General features: G+C 37.2%; 2 protein-coding genes across 2 annotated transcripts; one reads left to right on the forward strand and one right to left on the reverse strand.

Moving 5' to 3' along the window:
* The first annotated feature begins 1,522 nt into the window (after positions 1 to 1,522).
* Positions 1,523 to 4,692, forward strand: LOC121728158. The gene is made up of 8 exons (XM_042116280.1): positions 1,523 to 1,534; positions 1,624 to 2,095; positions 2,413 to 2,450; positions 3,334 to 3,361; positions 3,495 to 3,673; positions 3,800 to 3,889; positions 4,190 to 4,345; positions 4,618 to 4,692. The coding sequence occupies exons 1-8, from the start codon at positions 1,523 to 1,525 to the stop codon at positions 4,684 to 4,686; spliced, it is 1,044 nt and encodes a 347-aa protein (XP_041972214.1). The 3' UTR covers positions 4,687 to 4,692.
* Positions 4,693 to 5,750: 1,058 nt separating this feature from the next.
* LOC121727592 (serine/threonine-protein phosphatase alpha-2 isoform) lies at positions 5,751 to 21,794 on the reverse strand. The gene is made up of 7 exons (XM_042115500.1): positions 21,585 to 21,794; positions 21,327 to 21,458; positions 19,286 to 19,502; positions 14,529 to 14,617; positions 10,550 to 10,746; positions 8,317 to 8,603; positions 5,751 to 7,156 (listed from the first exon to the last, which is right to left on the reverse strand). Exons 1-7 carry the CDS (start codon positions 21,643 to 21,645, stop codon positions 7,153 to 7,155), a joined length of 987 nt encoding a protein of 328 aa, XP_041971434.1. The 5' UTR covers positions 21,646 to 21,794; the 3' UTR covers positions 5,751 to 7,152.
* Positions 21,795 to 22,451: the final 657 nt, after the last annotated feature.

Consider the following 22,451-nt stretch of genomic DNA (forward strand, 5'->3'; position numbering starts at 1 on the left):
TTATATTCAGGCAGACATAACACGACGACACTAGATTTAAAGTACATGGGGCACACTAAAAGTTTTGCACTTCTAGCTAATCGGAACTATTTGAGTTTTGGATGTTATATTTTTTTAAACGTTGCAACCTTCCTAGCAATATCAAAAAAAATTGGCGGGAAATCATTTGTCAATTGTTTTTTATCACGCATCGAAGTTCTACGTACGCAACGAAATTGGAATTAGGTCGAAAAGATTTTAGAGCGATGATTTTTTATGATTTTAAAAGTTCTCTCTCTCCGCAAGACTGTGCTACTCGTCTTCAAAATGCTTTTGGGAGGGAAGTACCTTGTTTGAGCATCGTGAGGAGATGGTATACTGAATTTGAGAGAGGTGGAGTTTCTTTACATGACGAATTTCGTGAAGGACGGCCTTCAACTACCGTCAACGAAATTAATGTGGCTACTGTTAGGCGGCTAATTGAAGAAAACCCGCGGATTACCTATGAGACGATTTGAGGACTATTCATGGGGATTGGTATGAGCCAAATTAAAAAAAAAATACACGAAGAATTGTGAGTTCGGTGACTTTGTTGTCGTTGGATCCCTCATGAACTGACAGCGGAGCAGAAGCGGGCACGCGTGGAATGGTGTTCACAGATGCTACTGAAGCACGCCCACGGAGTGGGACATTCTAATGCTGTTTATGACATTGTCACCGGAGACGAAAAGTGGATTTGTTGTTTTTAACCCGAAAAAGAACAGCAATCTTGTGAGTGGGTGTTTGAAAATGAGAACAAGCCAACAAAAGTAAGGCAGGCGAAAAACGTTGGTAAGAAAATGATCACGTTTTTTTCTGAACTACGGATCCCATCTGTACAATTCCACTTGGAGATCAAAAAAATGTTAATGCTGAGTGGTGTTCTACCATTTGTTTACCCAGGATATTAGAAAAGGTTCGCGAAAGACGACCTAAAAGCCGCATTATCCAACATCATGACAACGTGCAACGCCTCTTCACACACGGCCAACAAAACAAGTCATTTTTAGGTACCGAAAAATCACAACTCGTCACCCATCCTACACATAGCCCCGACCTAGCACCCTGTGATTTCTGTATTTTTCCCAAAATTAAAGATTTAAAGAGGGGTTTCACTTTTACCAACTCCGAAGAGGCAGTGATAGCGTTCAATCAGCACGTAGAAAACATGCCTTCAGATCTGTGGTTCTCCTGTTTAAAAAAATGGTTCGATCGCATAAAAAAATGTTTAGAATAAGGAGAGTATTTTGAAAAGCAATAAACATAATATTTTGGTTATAACACGTCGTTTTTTTAAGTTACGCAAAACTTTCAGTGTGACCTACGTATTCAAGATTTTATGCGATGTGATTTGTGTTATAGTGGAATTGCCTTTACTTTCTTCAAACAAGCGTAGTTTTCAATTCTGAAATTAGTTATTTTGCAGTGTACCTACGTTTATTTCATTTTGAACATCAGACCAACACATAATATCGTAAGAATACCTCATCTTAAATATAACATCATGGTGCCATCGGCAAGTTAATTTCGACATAATAATATATAAACTTGGTATTTTATTGTCTATTCGCACCACGTTTATTTCTGATTGAAATCTTTTTACAGAATTTAACAAAGAATGAAAAGCCGCCACCGAATTATTACCACTATTTGGTGTTTCCGTTAAAACTCGTCGCTTGCTGGGAATGGTTTGAAAAACCTGACAAGGAATACAAAATCATCATTAACTACGTCTACTTCAGTGTGATGCTACTAGTTCAACTCAATATTCTGATGTCTCTCGTGGTCCATATTTACTTGGAATGGACAGGTTTCATGACCAGCCTCGTCCTAATGTCCGAAAGTCTCCCGATCATAATCACTATCTTCATTGTCGCATACTTCGCCACATACCAGCACGATCTATACGAACTGGTGGAATACGTGAACAAAAACTTCAAATGGCACTCTGCGTCTGGCGTCACAAACATGAACATGCAAAATAGTTACGAGTGCGCCAAGAAGTTTGCTTACTTCTACACGGGTTGTCTCACATTCACTGTTACTGCATATACAGTCATACCCATTGTCAGCTATTGTAAGTTTATTAAAATATTATTATATTCATTCTTCACCTTCAGTTCTGTAGTATGTAACCTTAACCATAGTAAAAGGAGGGGAAGTAAGTTATCTTCATACTCGGCCAGTTTTACTAGGCTGCACTGGTACCGCCGAGATTTTGTTGTGTGCCGTACGAGGCGACGCATTGATACTATGGCGCACATATACAAGCCGCGCGCGGTGCCTTTGTATGAAGATAACTTACTTCCCCTCCTTTTACTATGCCTTAACGCTAGCTCTCCAATCCCATGAATACTCTCAATTGTACACATTACAAACGTAAACGTATTTCAGTGACAAACAATGCTGCCCTACCTTGGATGTACGAGGAAGTGAACCATACATTTTTCATAATTCTTATTTTAATAAGGCATTGTATGGTGCAAGCTATTATTGGCGTAGCTATTGGACAGTGTGGTGAGTAACAAATCCATACTTAGTACATAATATCATAAATCCGAAAGTGTGTCCGTCTGTCCATTACCTCTTCACGCTCAAACCGCTGAACCGATTTTGCTGAAATTTGACATGGAGATACTTTGACTCCCGAGAAAGGACATAGGCCACTTTTATCCCGGAAAAATGTACGGTTCCCGCACGATTAACGAATTTTGACGCAACAGAGTTGAGGGCGTTATCTAGTAAATAATATCTAAGTAATATTCTGATTTGTACATACTTGCGTACTCAATAAAACGTATGAAGATAAGTTTATCTAGCATAGCATTTGCCGACCCAAAAAAAAAAAGCTAGCATAATAACTCCACAATCAGATGTAGCAGAACAGCAAAGCAGTCGCGGACGCAAACGTTGCGTATGTTTTTTTTTTCAGGGGTATTCTTTGTTTCGTCCTCAATACTCATGTGTGGGCAGTTGGACTTACTATGCTGCTCCCTACGAAACATTCGGTACACCGCACTTCTGAAAAATGGCATCCGACATAATACTTTGGTCAGAAAAATAGGAGATATTCGAGCTGATGAAGAACACCGCTATAGTTTTAACGAAAGCATCGTGGAGAAGCCACGTTTCCATTATGACAAAAATTGTGTAAGCTTTCTATATAATTTAGTTGCCGAGTAGCCCACTGATACTACTTGTCTAATTTTCTTGAACATCTGTGGATACAAAGAATAATGCATCTCAAGAGCGTAAGTGAAAGAGACAAACAGTATTTTTAGATTTTTTTTACTAAAAACTTTAAAAAAATTTCAGCGAGCTGAGGGCAATATTTCTTCTTACGGTAAATGTTTTTTTTTCTATTTCTTTTAAATTATTTATTAAAATTATAAAGTATTCTTTTTTCTCTTGATGTTATATTGGATAAGAAAGCTTGTAATTTAGAATTATAAAAAAAATACGTTTTTATCCAACAGACATATATGATCCCACCTTCGATGATGATACATGCACCTCTATAAAGGATTGTGCTCGAGTTTACCAAGTGATCAAGGAGTTTAAGGTTATGTTTGAGAAGTTTGTTTCGCCAGTTCTCGTGGTCCGCATTCTACAGTACACCGTGTATCTCTGCGTTTTGTTGTACACTGCTACAGTGGTAAATTTATTATATAATCATATTTTTCTAATGTATGTAATTTAAAAGGTGATTTTGCCTATAAAATATAATTATGAAATAACGCATTTTAATCCTATCTACTTTTAAGGTTATTTTATATTTCAGAAGTTCGATTTGGCCATGTTAGAGTACTTGTTTGCGGTGGCGTTAGACATGTTTTTTCACTGCTACTTTGGGAACCAAATTATCATACAAGTAAGGGCCGCGCCACACCGGAATGGCAGCGGCGCGGCGAGCACTTCCAATGTCATATTATGATTTTAAACTTTATCTTCATTATTGAAATACATAGTATCGCTTGAGAAATCATATGACAATTGATACTGAAAGTGCTCACCGCGCCGCTGCCATTCCAGTGTGGCGCGACCCTAAGTGCTTTTACCTAGTTTTTACCAGTAATATTAAATATTAGAATGTTACGGCTTAAATAAAAATGTCGTTAGGTCATGCAGCTATAGTTAAAGTCCGTAATATTTTACCTTGATAATTTTTCAGTCGGATCGTGTGTCTGAGGCGGCGTACCAGAGCGCTTGGATCACGATGGGTGTGCGCCCGCGACGGTTGCTGTTGAACATCCTGCTATCCAGCCGCCGGTCTCTCATTATACGCGCAGGAAACTATATAGCCATAGACTTGCAGGCCTTTATAGCGGTAATAGGAAAAGCGACTAATGGCATACACTACAAAATTAAACTACAAGTTGTCACATAATCATGCTACGTTTATTACAAGCCAGCATGGCAAAATTTAATTTCATGCCATTATGGTAAATTGTGAATACAAGCTGTCATTGTAAATAAATACTGCAGGCTATAAGAAAAAAAAAATATCATGCGAACATTACATTACAGACACTACACTACAAGCTTATATCTATGTCAACTTAAATGTAGAAATACTTACATTACTTTTGCTTGTTTCAGATATTGAAAACTTCTTTCTCCTACTACACTTTGTTGGTTAATGTAAATGACAAAAAAGATAATCACTAAATCGAAGCTTTTACACAAAATAAGCTGCATCCGATTTATTTTAAGTCGATTATGTTAATGTTGTTAGATATTTTGCTGCTTTTTGCTCAAATAGTTATAATGTTGCTTTTAAACTGGATTACTAATTACTAGAAATGAAAGTCTTTAGATTACGTTTATAATTTTTTATTTACGAATTATTATACAATATTGTTCGTACATGTAATAATTATTATAGATTCAAACTGGCTTTGACGGTCATCGTACGATTTAGATACAGCAAAATAAATAATTTAATGCGACGCTACACGCGCTCCGTGGCTTGACGATTTGGCTGCGCGCGGTTAATACGCGAACGTTGTAAATTTAAATGAACAAATTAATATTAAAACATAATTTATATAAATTGGCCTCATTTCATAGCTGAGGGTGTATAGACCGGCGACCGATCGGAGTCCTAATCTAGGACATAAAGGTTCCAAACGCGGAGTTCTGTAGCAGTCGTTCGGTGGACGTCACTTTATAAATTGCCAGAGTTCGAGCCAAAAAAACGTACTTTTAAACACAGAAACAACGAGAAAATGCGCTTTCCTGATGACGGTACAAAATTAAATATTTGTGCTTAATAGTCTCGAAGTACAACTAGATCTATATTGGACATTAGTAAATGATCACCAGGATCGAAGATAGTTATAAACGGCAGAATGCTATAAGTAGATATTGTAATAAAACGTAAACATCTAACTTTAATGGATACTCACGATGTTGTAGTATTATTGCTATATCAGGGCTGTATTCAATGATATTCTATGTTACTAACGTAACTAGATTGGAAGTTTACGGTAGCAACGCGTTGCCACTTCGAAGATGCCTGCAGGCATATCTCACATACATAATGACATAACGAATATATGACTTGACATTGTCTTTTGAACAAAAAAGTGGTTACGCATTTCTGAGAATCTTTTGTAAGACATTGCTACTCTAGTATTTTAGAAACTCATTGGCTGTATTGGAATGTTTATAAATTAAATTGTTATTATTAATCTCAGCTTCACAATATATGGTGGATCGATTCTGTTTTGATTGCAATAATACTGTTATGAGATCGTACAAGCCTACACTCAAAGCCCCACGTCATACATTTTGAGTGATGTGCGTACTATACGCAACGCGTGGCGTACTGTGCGCTCGCATGCACGCACGCACATACTACGTATCGGTACGATGTAATCAAAGTAAATGAAATATATTTTAGCGCATTTTCACGTCTAACTCCTCGCGACCAGCCACTAATGGAGCGGAAATAATTCTGTTACACATTTAAATCGTCGCCTAGGCTCGACACACTATTTACGCTTAATATAACTCTATACGACATTCAGATACATATAATGCGTTCGATGCAACCTTTTTACATTAAAAGGTCATTTTGAATTCACATTTAAGTTGCAGACAAGCGCTCGCACCATCACACACATTCATTTCTTACAGGAATCTAGCTAATTTATTAAACTTACAATTTGTAACGGCTGGATGTCATGTTTGAATCTGAGCGTTCTTCAACAATTTCAATTATTGTGATTAGCATTTCTTTGAGACCTTAATCTCTTTTTTTTCGTTTAGGCAAACTTAACATTGGGCAGTTTAAATGATTTGCTTTGCAAATCAATACCATAAATGTTTTTATACTCGTCCGCTCTTGTAGAGTAGATCAGTTTTAATTTTATATTCAGCTTTTTCAATTATAACATCCAAAACCGTCAATTAAGTTAATTCTGCTTTTAAGAGAGCGGCGGTTACACTCGATTAGGCATTATAACACTACGTAAAAAAATTGAAAGGCAAAACCCAAGGCGGTTTCGACCGAACAGAACGCTGGAGTAGGTCTCTTAACAAAACAATTTTTCTTTTATGGCTTATAGCGACTTCGAATTATGGATCAATTTTCATACGCCGCGGTGTTGGAGATACGATCAAACTCGGTCAGAATTTGTTTTGAGATCTTACGTAAAGTAAAACTTCGAGTACAGTAGTATTCCTTTCCGATATCGGGACAGTATAAATGCGCCCAGCAATTATACGAGTCTTTAATTCTTCTCGATATCGGAACGAAAGCTACCAACAACGTATAATACGAATTAGGACGCGTTGTTTTAGGCTGTTTGACGCTTTAGGCTTTATTCGCATAGACAGTGCATTGTGTTGCACTACATGAAACGTGTCTTTTCAGAGTAAAACAAGTTTTATAATAAATTTACTTTGACTACAACTTGCAGTTTAAATACAGCTGGAGCAGCAAAAACGAGACTCAACTGCATTGCAACTGCAAATCTCGCCTTAGAACTGCCAACGTGAAACGAGCCTTGAATACAATGTGAATATTGACCTGAAAGCACATTTTGACCGGTGTGATCGAGCGACCGCAGCGCCGCAGTACCGCCGGGGGAGGGACCGCGGGCGACACGCCCCGCCGCCGCCTCGCCGTTAGCTGCGGACAAGCGGACACGTCAGCTTTATTTCTACATTCGTAAAGCGTCTCCCAGACAGACGCGGCCTGCGGTGGCGGTGGCGGGGGCGGTCAGTTGGATGGCTTGGCCGCGTGGCTGCGTGTGTCTGTGTCGTTCCTAGAACTCTGAAGTCATCCAACAGACCGCCACCGCCACCACAGGCCGCGTCTGTCTGGGAGACGCTTAATGGCGTAATCTGGCAATAGCTGTCATTAACTTGTCATATTTCGTCGTTTTCTATAAAAACTGCATTTGACAATAAACTTACAAATCTAAGGGAAATATCGTGTTTTGCATACTCCGTTAGAACCGTGTATGTAGTAAATCACTTTGAACTCATGGCAAGTTGAAGATTATTATCATTCTAAAAGTTACTAAGAGGTTTACCGATGAATCTTTAATAATCTGTGTCTTTCTAAGATTCTAATTTTTCACATCATTCCCAGACAAGTAAGGTATAAAGTAGATACAAATGCTTTAAATATTGTAATTTTAAAAGTCACTATTGTTTGTTTAAAGCTAGATTCCTTTTGTGCTTTTTGAGGTGATGGCAATGATGAAACAATTTTTCATAACTTAAGAGATTATTTTCCTTGGGCTCTTTCCCCTAAACAATTTCTTACCGCGGATCTTACTGTGTGTCCTACGTATTATTATGGCACCTACTTCAGTCTTTACTCTTAAGGAGTAGCTTGTGTGTTTGTTGATCTTCCCATTTACGTGACCTTGATGTTGGCATCAATGCAGACCTAAGGCACTGTTTTATACTTGGATACTGGATGTGTTATTGGCAGTGTCTACTACGTGTATAACACGGACGGAATATCTGTGGGCCCAAGTGCTCAGTCATATTGCATTCGCCAATTTCCACAACGAAGTAAGATGACAAAAACGTATAGGATTTAACATAACGCATCGCTAAGTGACATGGCGCTATTTTTCTCCACAGCGACGATAGCGAGCCAAATATTAAGGGATTCGACATTATGCATTAAAGGGACACCCAAGTAATAAGTTAGCTTCATTCAAAACTAGCGACTGCAACACGTCCATGCACTGATTTTATGAGGTCATTCCACGTTTTATCCACAGATATTTCGACCGGGCACATCTTAAGCTACTAATACTACTAGGTGCTCACTTCTTCTTGTTCTTGGGTTGGGCGCGGGGCGGCGTGTTGGGGCGGCCCATGTTGAGGCCGGAGTAGAGCTTGCGCTTGTCCGCCGGCTTGAGTATTTGGAACGAGCACATGAGGGTCTCGTCTACGGACATAAGGGCGCCGGCGTTGTCGAACTCGCCGCAGTAGTTGGGCGCGGAGAACAGCGTGACGAGCTGCCGCTTGGCGAAGAACTCGTATCCGTCCTCCACGACCTGGTGAGCGCGGCAGATCAGGTCGAACTCGTGCTTCGACAGGAACTTGCCCACCACCTGCAAAACGGAGATTTGTTGTTAGGGTCCGCTATTTCCTCATAAAGGACGTATAGATGCATACCTGACCCTAATTTAAAAATAAGGCTGCGATGTGTTGCGAGGAATGTGTTTTTAAGATCCAATAGAATCGCTGCGCTGAGCGAGGTCACCTCAATGAAGCGATTCTATTGGTTCTCAAAAACACATTCCTCGCAAGTCGTAACACATATCTGGTGGAAACGCAGCCCAATTGTTATGTAGCCTTTTATTTTGTAACTTGAAAATGTTGTTAGCTCATGCTTGTTTATATTGAATCTCGGTTTGACATTATAGCTTGTTATTTATTGTGAATTTTTCGTGTTTGAATTTCCTGTGATCCAATAAATAAAAGTACCTGGATAACCGAGCTTTGCTCGGTATAGCAAACACTCATTGATTTCGTGTTACTTAATAACGCCATCTGCTGGTCGTTAAAACAATTAGTATTATTATTCGCCAATAGATGTCAGGAAGAGTCATATTTTTCAGTTTATCGATTATCGATAAAACACGAATAAAAAGACATTTTCTGAAAATGATTCCTAGCTAGATCGATTTATCGCCCTCTAAATTTCATGAAAATCGTTGGAGTAGATCCCGAGATTCCAATTTTATATATATATATATATATATATATATATATATATATATATATATATATATATATATAAGATAGAGAAGCCACTGCTTATGCCTTTAACAGAAACCTCCGCATAATCATAACTTCGTATTAGGATAAATTGCACCAGTAAGATAAGTTTTATTCTTAATTTAATGTCGTGATTATTTTCATATTAATATAGGATTCAGACATGACTTCTCAACAGATATACTTCTCAACGGTCATATATTGATAAGTATAACGTGTGAAGAAGACCAAAAATGCGTGCAACTATTTTTGAATGCACACATCCTCGAATGTCATCAAATTAGAAGTCTAAACAGATATAAGATGTTTCCTTCCTCGTAATTTGAATCTAGAATATGCAAACTAGATTCAAGCACGGAAATGAAGCAAAAAACGTCTTTAATATAATTAAAGTGCTAAGTACTATCTTCTAAGTACTGTATTTGACCATGTAAACTTTGTATAAGTACACGATGAAATTGAGTGAAAGTGTTTGCGCTAGTCATGCGCGCGGCGTGTCATCTTATCGCTTATCACGGCGCTATCGCAAACAAAAACATTTCCGTCTCGTATCAGCCGAGGACAAGGTTATGTGTTCGCTTCTTGTTTACCGCGACCGACGCGCGGACAATATGCATGAATATGTAAATAGTCTTTGTGTTATGATAACAGATTGAGCAAAACAATTACGAGTATACAAAGGGAAACTTAGCTTTTGCGTTTCACAATTTGTGTATTTTATAAGACTACCGGGGCAAAGGGAAAATCATTACAGTTGTAACTGCGTTGCCAGCTATTTCAGAGGGAATACGCTAATTTTTTTGATTTGTAGGTTCTATGGTAGTCACGTCTTCGATCAAGATTGATTTCATCAATTGTGTGAACGCTGAACACCTACTCAACTGATGTTGATGAACTGATGTTATAGTTACGCCATCCGGGGTACGTGTCAAATTGATGGGTACCTATCAATAATCGTCACGTTAATAATAAAACAATGTACTTATAAAAATTTCTGAACTCATGGCCTCTAGAGGCCAGGAGTCCATGGCATTTTGCCAGCCCTGCCACTGATTTTCATTCCAATTATCAATATTTTCGCCTGTTTTGAGCATGTAGGTTCCCATAAAGGACCCCTCATGACATTGATAGAAACAGAGTGATCTATGTATAATTTTTTGCAAAATGGCTTTTTAATTACACAACTGCTTAAGTCTTCACGCTACAAAAAGGACACTTGGATCCCTCTAGTTTTATCTATAGCCCTTGTTCTATCGTCTTAACCCTCTCCACGTACCTCAGTGCCGAAAGTGAAGCTAACACCGCGGTCGTTTTCGCCCCATCCTACGGTGTCCTTGTCGGGGTCGGACCACAGCAGGTCGCACAGCAGCCCCTGGTCGGGCACGTCGGTCGGCCGCATGATGCGACGGATCTGCTCCATAGCCTGCAGGTCCGGCGACAGACCGCCGTGGCAGCAGAAGATCTTCTCGTCCACTGGAATGAGTATCGGTTATGAGTTATGACTTGACTGTAGAATTGCAGAGCCTACCGCCAAAATTAGTTAAAAACAAGCCATGTAAGAACAGACAAAAAAATTGTAGAGACTAGCTATTACTAGTCGACTATTACTAATCTCTACTCAATGAAGAATTGGCATATTAATTTGGTTAAGTTCTCTTTTGTATATTATATGAATACATTAAGATCAAAATTAATCGAAAGGATGTTTAAAGCCAGGCCTACAACCTGCAAAGACCAGGAATTTATGCTGTTCAAAATCTTCCAAGAAAATAAAGTATGTATATTAATTAATATTTTAATAATGACCTCACAAAAACAACTACTGCTGACTATGTTTTGAAGAAAACGACAATGTAATATTTCAGTTATAAGTTTGACATGGAGGTCGTTTATAAGTTCGAGGCTTGAACGGCTTATAGCTATCAGATAACCTTGACGATACCACTGCAGTACCTTCGTTAGTACTCCGGCATATCCGGCATTTTATATTATAAATCAGTGTTTTTTAAAACTGTGGGTCGTGATCTCCCGGGGGTAACGATAACTTTGAATTTGAATAAAAGAAATTACTGGAAATGCGGGCGTCTTATCTATGTCGCATCTATGTCTTATCTATGAGCGTGCTGCGGCAGCAGCCGGCGACCGCCATAAAACAAAAGATAAATCCAGAATTTTTTGCTTATTCTTTGAGTGCTTACAAAAATTTAATGAAGGCCACTCACTGCAGCATTGTTTTATTTTGCAATCATGGTCACCCTATAACTTACATAGGACTACGATGCGGCTAAACGTGGGCCGCCTTATTGAAGAACGTATCGCAATTACAATCCGGCTAAACGTCGACACGCCGCATTACAAAACCGCGCCGTTTTTTAAAACGGCTAGCCGTAATGTAATACGGCTAAATATACAATCCGCCTGCGACATCTATACTATGTAAAGGTAGATAAAACGCCCGCAACTCCGTTGCGCCAAAATTCGTTTTATCGCGCCAAAACAGTACATTTTTCCCAAATAAAAATTATCCTATGTCCTTTCCCGGGACCGAAAGTATCCCTATACCAAATTTCAACAAAATCGGTTCAGAGGCTTGGGCCTGAAGAAGTAACAGACAGACACTTTCGCACATAATACATCGCAATAGCAAGTATGAGAATATTGGATGCTAGACGAGATGAAAACATAACATAGATTCATTGCTGACCCAGCACCGGACTTCAAAGATGCTGGCGCCTGGCAGGCGGCAGCCGTAACTTTATCAATGTAAATCTTCCGTGTTCAGTGTACTATAAACTATTTCTCATTTTTTGTAGCGACTTCTTCACAATTCTCATTTCTCACACAGAATTATAAGTAATGTTCGGGCCACACTAACGTCAAATGCCGTTAATTATCGCGTTGTTGGACGTTAACCGTAGGTGTAGCCACAATTTAACGCGATAATTTTCAACGGCGTTTACAATGCCGTTTGCCGTTTGGCGATAGCTCTAGTGGCGGTACATCAAAGAGATTAACGCGAGAATTAATGCGATGAAGCGGCCACACTACGTATCGTCACTGTGCGTTGAGAGCCCGACGGGATCACACGTGTTGGCTTCGACTTGTACTTGCATTTAAATCGCACGTTTTTTTAAATTTAAATACGTACTTTGGTTATGGAGTCTTCACTCCACTCTAGTTACTCCTAATGAGAAAGTAATTGCTTTTTTTGAGATTTTGCAAACCGAACCATGTTTGTGGGATCTGAAACTCAAAAGTTACAAGAATCGTGGAATGCAAAGTGATGCTTGACGACGAATAATATAATTATTACCTTTTGAAGAAATCAATTAACATTATAAAAAGATAAAAGCGACTTCAAAATTGTACGTAATTTAGAATTAAATCTCCCTACCTCCAAAACTACTGAACCAATTTGATGCAACTTGCACTATTCCCTAAGTTATATCTAGTATATATTATCTAGTACAACAAAAAAAGATTTACTGAATACGCAATGGTAGTTCCAGAGATATGCGAACACAAACATAAAAACGTACATACATACATACTTACATACATAAATACCTACACTTTTGAAATATTTTGGCACATTCGTTCAGACGCTGATATACGAAAATTAAGCAGTTCTGGAATATTACATACATATGCGTTGAATTGATAACCTCCTTTTTTGAAGTCGGTTAAGTAAAATCAACGCCGTTTTCAACGCCATTTTCAACGCCATTTTCAACGCCATTTTCAACGCCGTTTTCAACGCCGTTGGGCATTAAACGTTGACCGTTCAAGTGTAGCCACCCACTTTAACGCGTTAAAATTATCGCAATAATTGTCGCGTTGTTGGGCATTGACGTTAAACGTTAGTGTGGCCCGAACATGAGAAACATAAATCGTAGTTTAGGTAATCGCGTGATGAAAGCGGCAAGTGATAATTCACTCTCTCGAACTTACAATGCGTGCAATGCATTGATACGAGCCGGCGCCGAGCTGACCACAGATAACCCGCCACATATTCCGACTCCATAATAATAACTAATAATTAAAATGCGTGCCTGTTTAATGTTTATCTTTCTTTTCATTCTTAAGCGCTTAACGGATTTAGATAAAATTTGGTATCTCATCACATCCAGGACATTTTTATAGCGGAAAAATTGACTGTTCCCGGACTATAAACAAAACGCAGCGCCATGAATCATCTTGTAATAACACGAAAACGTGTTATGTTGAAAGAAAGTAACGTTTTTTTTACGCAGAAAGCCTTGAACTAATCTAATAAAATTTGGTTTTTGGCACAGTAACTGAATTCTGGATTCCTTTCTTCCCAAAAAAAATTTACTAACGCGGACAGCTACGGGTGTGATGGACTTATCGTTGAGCTTTTGAGCCTAGTAATAAGGGATGTGGTATAAATTACAATAGGTTTATTATAATTGACCTATTTATTACTGTACTAATTAATATATTACATAGGATATCGTACAAACTTGTATCGGCGGAAAATTTGGAAAAGGTAAAGAACCAGATTTTTATTGAGTCGCAGTTTTGGATCGCTTGCGAGTCTTTTGTCGCGTCCTACATTTATATTTCAATCTTCATATTATGATACTCAACAATATTTGACCCTCCTTGGCATCGCATCCAAAACATTGAATATTATTTACTTTTATTCAAAATGCACAACATAAAATAAGCACCTCTTTATATTATTGCCTAAAATACCCACCCGCCTACCTATCCACATGCATACTCATGGTTTTACTTTCCTAGGCAACATTTTTTAGCACAGTAACTTTGTATATTAAGTTTTGTCCAACTCCAATGATTGGTTGTCAGCATTTAGCGCGCGTTTGTGCTTAGTCGAGCACCTAATGAGTCCAATTAGTGATCACTGAACTAAAATATATGGAGATTGGAGTGCTGTCCGTAGTAAACCACAATTTAGAAGTAATTTGCCATGACGGGATCCTTTACATATATCAATTATTATAGGAATTTGTAGTTTTATCGAATTAGATCAGTGTTTAAAAATTATTGTCATTATACAATAATGATATTCACTTTTAATAGTCATGTACTATCAGAGAAGTTGATTCCTATGCAAATCGGGGACCTAAGTAGTTTGGTTGCGTTGCGTCAAACCCAGCTGACAGATCACAATTAACATTGAATTGACATATTCGACCAAATAACGTTGGTCTGTAAATTGCATAGGAATCAACTTCCTCGATGGTACATAATATTTAATTTACACTCACCAATGGCTGCTACGGGTAAGCAGTTGAAGCAGTCTGTGAATGTTTTCCATAACTTAATGTTGTACCTCCTTTTACATTCATCATAGAACCTGTGAACAAAAAATTATTAATGAGCACAAACTTTGAGACAAGGTTTGGAAACACTTTGAATTTTTTTTTTAAATATAACATTGTGAGATGTTAGGATTATTATTTTATTAGAATACTAGCTGTCCCGGTGAACTTCGTGTCACTTTAAAACCTTCCCTGGACTTCTACGAATATTTTAAGACTAAAATTAGCCCAACCCGTTCAGCCGTTTTCGAGTTTTAGCGTTACTAACATAATATCATAACACTCATATGTAATATGATTTTTATTTTGTATTTTATGGTGTGCAATAAAGTGTTATTGTATTGTATTGTATTATATTGTATTGTATTGCATTGTATTGTATTGTATTGTACTAACATAATTGAAAGTCCATTTTTATATATTTGACTTTTAAGTATTATCACAAATATTTTGTATGGTACTCCCATACAAAATATTTGTATAGAAAAGTGTTGTTTTTAGACTTTTTCAGGATTTTTTTTTTAGAATTTTTCTTTTTTTTATGAAATAAGGGGGCAAACGAGCAAACGGGTCACCTGATGGAAAGCAACTTCCGTCGCCCATGCGCCCACTCGCAGCATCAGAAGAGCTGCAGGTGCGTTGCCGGCCTTTTAAGAGGGAATAGGGTAATAGGGGAGGGTAGGGATGGGAAGGGAAGGGAATAGGGGAGGGTAGGGAAGGTAATAGGGTAGGGGATTGGGCCTCCGGTAAACTCACTCACTCGGCGAAACACAGCGCAAGCGCTGTTTCACGCCGGTTTTCTGTGAGAACGTGGTATTTCTCCGGTCGAGCCAGCCCATTCGTGCCGAAGCATGGCTCTCCCACGTATATATCTCTCAGTAAGAATCATCCTCATACTTCAAGGAATACTTTAAAAAAAGAATTACGAAATCGGTCCAACCGTTCTCGAGTTTTGCGCTTAGCAACACATTCAGCGACTCATTTTTATATTATAGATAATTTCAGTCCAATTGAAAAGTTTCAAGACTAACTTAACTTAAGAGGGCGACTAACCCAAAAAATCAAACATCGTCCTTCTCTCTTCACACTCACTTGAAGCCACTTCATATGCCCGGTGAAAAAGGACGACGCGGATTCATCGCCAAAATTAGTTTTTTCTCAATAACTCGATAAATATACAACATTTTAAAAATCCGCTAGGTCGATTTCTCAATGATAGAATTTTATACAATGTGTAAAAATATTAACTTAGTTCAATGCACGGTTATGGCAATAAATTAAAAATTCGTGAAAATTAGATGCATCTTTGTGATTTTTTTCTATCGACAAAATTTCAAGATATCGTGTTTTTGCTCAGATCGGATTCTTCGAAATATAATGTAGTATCTAATTTTAGAAAATTCGGGGCTTATTTTCAAGTATAAAAATGAATTATAAAATCGAAAATTTTGGGTTAGTCGCCCTTAAGGGTTTTAGTCAAAGCCTAGCCTAGCCAGCAGTAACTTTGATCTTCTTGGCAACATTCCAAATGATTTTTATTTTAGACTTGTTTTCGTGAATCGATAAAAATCGATTTACATAATATGTTTACACAGAACTTATATTATAAGGTGGATCAAAGAGTAGATATATTATGTGTTTACATTTCTCACAATATTCTTTATTATTGAGCTACTGTGATATGAAGTTCATTTCAATTTATTTTTAACCTAAGTGTCTAAACTCTAAACACACAAGTCCTTTTAGGAATTTACGCTGCGTAACTTCGGCCTAGTGTGTTTAGACACTTAATGCAAAACTTGATCAAAATTACATCAATTTTGATCAAGTTTTGCCACTGAATTTCTCTCTTGCAGTTTGACTTACTTAAATTAGTAGCATTACAGCTTTAACGGAATTTAAACAGAGTATTTGCAGCATTTATATAATATAATACAATATTATCATGTTTCTGAAAGACTGAAAAAATCTGTCCTTGGCAGCTTTCAGGAGGATAAAAATAGCCAATTTAAATTGGGCCAGTTATGTCAAGGGAAGGATTCTTATTGAATAAAAAATCGGCCAAGTGCGAGTTGAACTCGCGCACGAAGGGTTCCGTACCACACTAGAGCAAAAAAAAGACTGAAAATTGTGTTTTTTTTTTGTATGGGAGCCCCCCTTAATTATTTCATTTATGCAAATTTTGTTATAAATTATTAAAGTGCGAATAGATAAATTATTAAAGTGCGAATAAACAAGAGAGTATTTCCTGAATATTTTAAGTGCCTATGTGTTGCCGTTATTGATTACGAGCAAAAAATAGCTAAAAAATGATGTTTGTTGTATGGGAGCCCCCCCTAAATATTTTATTTATTTTGTTTTTAGTATTTGTTGTTATAGCGGCAATAGATGTACACAATCTGTGAAAATTTCAGAAGTCTAGCTATAGCGGTTCTTGAGTAATAGCCTGGAGACACAGACAGACAGACGTAGACATTGAAGTCTTAGTAATAGCGTCCCGTTTTTACCCTTTGGATACGGAACCCTAAAAATGTTGCTTTATTGTAATAAAAAAAAACAATCAACATGTAACCTTATGTTGACACATCTAGAAATTTTAATTATCTTTTATCTTTAAACGAGCAATTGTTGTATATTTATTATATATAATTGGAATCTCGGAATCGGCTCCAACGATTTTCATGAAATTTAGTATATAGGGGGTTTCGAGGGCGATGAATCGATCTAGCTAGGAATCATTTTGAGAAAATGTCATTTTATTCGTGTTTTATTGAATACCGAGCAAAGCTCGGTCAAATAGCTAGTAAAATATAATGCAAGCTACACAAAATAATTATAATTATTCATATTTATACTTATTTTGCCCATAACGGAAGCCACTTTGCCATAGACAGGACTAATTATATTATTTTATTAAACTTAAACTCATAGGTTATGCATAAAAAAACTGATTTATGAACTTTTTGATTGATTTGTGAAGGTATAACTAATAAGTAATTATGAAGTTTTATCATGTATACACTCTGTATAAATATACACTCTGTAACAAAACTAAACCCGTATTATCACTTAGTTAATAGTTTTATTAGACCATTACATCAAAAATATTAAAGAATATTTTGTATAATTATTGACCTAGGGTTTCAATTATTATAATTAATTTATCATTGTCCTGAAGCCTTATAAAACCAATATTAGGTAGTATTTCTTTCAGAATGCTTACAAATACAAACCTATATATTATCATAGTATTTTTTCAGAATGCTTTGAATGATGATAAACTGTGTGTAATCAGTGTGATTCCATCAAAGAATAATCTCAAGATAGGAGCGAATCAATAATACATGATAAATTGATAACACAGGACAGTAACCCTTAGTACCTTGACTTTATGCTCATTTTTGAACGTCATCAATACCTCACTTAATATTATGTTTACATAAATAATTTTCCAGTTTCCTGCTTGCTTTAGATGTTCCAAATACAAATGTTGCAAAATATTAAATGAGTCACACACAGCTTTTATTATAGGTAGAGGAACAATGATTCAACATAAAAAAAAGTTTTCTTTTTAATTTCTTGTCTTGATTTATTTACTAAAAGAATAAGGTAAGGTAATGCAGGGTTTACACGGGTGACTATAGCTGCACGATTTACGCCACACGGCGAAAATCGACTGTCCAAATGGCAATTTGGCTACACTGCATGTGGCACAAGGCGCATGCACCAAAAGTAGACTACCAACAGACTTTTGTCGCGCGGCTGGTGATTAAAATTGACTGTGCAAACGCTCAGTCGCAAGCATAGATGGACGCTGTTAAGCATTCGTGTACTAACCCACACAAAAATTACGTTTTGAGTTATAAATGGAGTTATGTTCTGTAGATGATTTAGAACAAGACTGCATTCAAAATTTAACAACAAAAAAAATTGTGGGTTAGGACACTAATGCTTAACAGCGACCAGATAATACAGTCGCAAGCGATCGCTTGCTGCGAATACATAGTTTGTCTGCACTGTAGCCTCACCTTAGTACCTTTTTCTTCATTTTAAATTATTTCTCAAATAATGGATTGTCGAACGATTTTAATGCCCCTACGCAATGCGACTGTTTTACGCGACTTTTTCACGCAGAATGAACTAGTCACAAGCAATTTTTGTAGAACTTTGTAAATGGGGTGGCGATTCGGCTTGGACAAGCGATTCGACTAGTGACTAGCCACACAACTAAAATCGACCCGTATAAATCCACCATAAGGATTCCCGCGTTGGAAACATGTTATTTCCAAGTTTGGTTAGGACAATGTAGGCTGATTATCTGATTGTCTGACAAGTAAGATAATCCATGCGTCAGATGGGCATGTAAAAAGTCGGTCCTGCGCCTGAACTCTCGCCGGTCGTGTCGGTCTTCCGACTATAAAATTACTCCTGCGTAGCTGGGCTGGTTTCAATGAAACCGGCCACCGTCACCGAAACCGGTGTGGGAGCTATTATTATTATTGATTAGGACCTTGTCACACCTACCAAGTACTGGCAAAATTGTGCTTTCGGCCAACAAATTGGCCAAAAGCATTGTCTTGCCACTCTACTCTGTAGGTGTAATCAGGCCCTTAAGGACCATTGAGTGGTTTGAGTGGTTTAAGATATTGGAAGTAAACAGCATCAATTGCAAGATACATTGCGAAAAGATGTGAAATACATACCCATAAATTCTGTTAATGCTAGCGCACTCATGGTTGCCTCTTAAAAGGAAGAAGTTTTCGGGGTATTTGATCTTGTACGCCAGAAGCAGGCATATTGTCTCTAGTGACTGCTTCCCACGATCTACATAATCTCCCAGGAACAGGTAATTGGATTCTGGTGGGAAGCCTCCATACTCAAATAACCTTAATAAGTCATAATATTGTCCGTGAATGTCACCTGAAATAAATACATAGTTAGAACTCTAAATTTTGAATATTTGTATGATAGTATTTTTGAGTTTTGTATGATGCACATAATGAAATATTATGTTTTAAGTATTTTATACAACAGTTTTAATCAACCATTTAACTGTTCAGTTAATATAAAAGCCTTTAAGTTATGTTTTAAGCTGTACAGTTAAGCCCTTTAAACAGGGAGGCATGCGCCAAAGCTAAAAGAAACTGTGCAGTTAATTTCTGAGGACTCCAAACTGAGCTGCAATGACATGGGCTAGGGTTGCCATCACCCAAATTTCCTTCGCTGGTCAGGCACGACAAAATTCCCGGAGATTTGACTGAAATGTGGTTATTTCCCCGGACATCTCTTAAACAGTATTTACGTTAACATCTTTTTGCTTTTCCAACAAGAATTTATTTATTTTTATTTATTTATTGTTAATGATCTAGCAGCATTTAGCTGATAATGACCATATCACACAGTGTTGTAATTCACACACTCGTTATTAATTTCTTTTGCAGGACTTATTTGTCATCAACCATTTGTCAAGTCTATTTTTAAAGCTGTTAACAGTTGGTGCAGATACAATATCATCGGACAACATATTCCAAGTCTGCACAACTCTATTGCTTAGGAAGTTGTGAGCTACAAGCGAGTTCGCTGGTGTACGTTCTAGTCTGAGATGATGACCTCGAGTTGACCTGACGTTTATTGCTGTCAGCAATTGTAACCATTGTTCCTCTGTGTTACAGTTCGGGTTCACATTTTGTAAGTGTGTGGCAAGATCTGCATTGTAATTTTCATAATTGATCAAATGGTATGGTCTTTTCAACTTTTGATTATTTATATGTCTTTTTATAACAAGTTGGGTACTGAATTCAATAACACAGTGATCGCTTTTTCTGATTGGCGGGCTGTAGTCAATATGTTTGATAAAAGAGCTTTCATTAATCATTATCAAGTCCTATAGTGAGGCGGTCTGATTTGTTCTAAATATTGTTGGGAAGTTTACAAGCTGTGTAAGATTACTGTAGTCCATAAACATTTCTCTAAAGAGTAGTGTGGGACCAGGTGATGTCTGGCTTATGTTCATTGGCCATTCTATAGCAGGGTGATTGAAATCACCGGCAACTATAATTGTATTGTATTGAATTGAATTTATAAAAATCTGACTAACTCAAGTCCGTGATAGAATCTGTGTGTATACTTAGTGAGTTTTTATCTTTCGTTAATTACTGTCGGTTAAAAAGTTGGATTTCTCTTAGCAAAAGTGTCCAGATTTCAACCGGACACTTTTCAAAAACCCGGCCGGACGCACCCCGGACGCTCTTCAAACTAATCCGGGGAAATCCGGATGGATGGCAACCCTAACATGGGCGTAGCCAGACAGGCCATTTCTTTGCAATACAATATTTTTAAAACTAAAAATTATTAATTTTTTATTCTTTATAAGCACCTAGCTTATAAAAAATCTGATTTGCCCCCCCTGGCCCAGAACCTGGATACGCCCATACATAATGATGATGTTTAATTAACCCATATATACTAATTAATTATTTATATCTAAAAAAGTCGGGTAGGCAGAATAGACAATAAAGGCATGGATAATTTGTTTAGTATTGTAAAATAATTTACAATTAAAAATGAATATTAATAATACTTAACAACAAAAACAACCATGCATTGCACAATAAATTTCCCCTCTAATCGGAGAAACAAAGTTCTCAGGCTTGATGGCGTTACCGTAAACTAGATTCGAATTAATCGTAGATGAAAACAATACATTAAAAATAAGAAAAAACTTTACAATTATAAGGCACTTACCGCATATTTTTAACGGTGCTTCAAGTTCGAGCAAAATAGGCTGGGAAAGAAAGATTTCTCTTGATTTTAAACAGAGCCCTTTGATTTCGATTTCTGTCAACTGTACATTCATACCAGGCTTTTCGCCTCGTACTAAAACAAATACAAACACCGATTATGAACACAAAACATATTTTTACACTAACAAAACCTATTAATTCACTAAAAAGGCTACCAAAAAATAATTTGTTTATTGAGATAAACCTATTTTGAATTTACCTTTTAATAATTTTTTTATTACATTATCGATGTTTAACTCATCTGTGTCTCTGTCTGCCATCGGATATAATTATTGTGCACGGATTTTATTTAACAAATAATACTTAATGAATTAAGATCTTTCTGATATTTGCCGATTAAAATGGTAGGAACACCAATTTCGATAATCGGCTACACGAAACTCAATGGCGGCGACAATCGACATTAGTTTTTGGTGTTGCCATAAGTCAAAAACAAAAACTATAGATTATAGATGTTATAGTCAAAGTCCGATACACAGTCTCTTCGCGGAAGGACTGGTTTATCCTAGGTTTGGCCAAAGCCGTCAGGCGATCCCCGAAATACATTTCAATTTCGCCCTTTGCCTTAAGTATTTTTAGTCAAACCCAGGAGCTCCCAACTTTTCAGTCAAACGTCGATAGTAAATTATTCTGTTTCGGTTTTGGCCTAGTCAATCCTAGAAGCGACTGCAAAACTCGGTGAAACGTTGATCTGAACATGTTTAAACAGGTTCATAATGTCTCTCGCGGTGTTCCGACCGATTGTTTTGTCATTTCATGTTCGTTCATTGAGCGTGCGGGCGTGTAATTCTGTAAAATTGAAGATGAGTGAATCAAACGGTGTTGTTGTTACTAAAAACGTGGATAAAGAAGCTTTATTAAAACAATTAACATTAAGAGGATACCACAGCAGCTAGAGAAATGAAAAAAAAAGTACGTGTAATATCTATAGCTGTCTCCCTTACCTCAAGCCTATACCGCAGAACGCGATAGAGACAACTGCAGAAAATCCAGAAAATCAACGATTCGTTGTCCCCTGATTCCTTCTCCAAAACTTAACCGATTTAAGTACTTTTTTCATTAAAGA

The sequence above is a fragment of the Aricia agestis genome, chromosome 6 (assembly GCF_905147365.1).
Source record: "Aricia agestis chromosome 6, ilAriAges1.1, whole genome shotgun sequence".
NCBI lineage: Eukaryota > Metazoa > Arthropoda > Insecta > Lepidoptera > Lycaenidae > Aricia > Aricia agestis.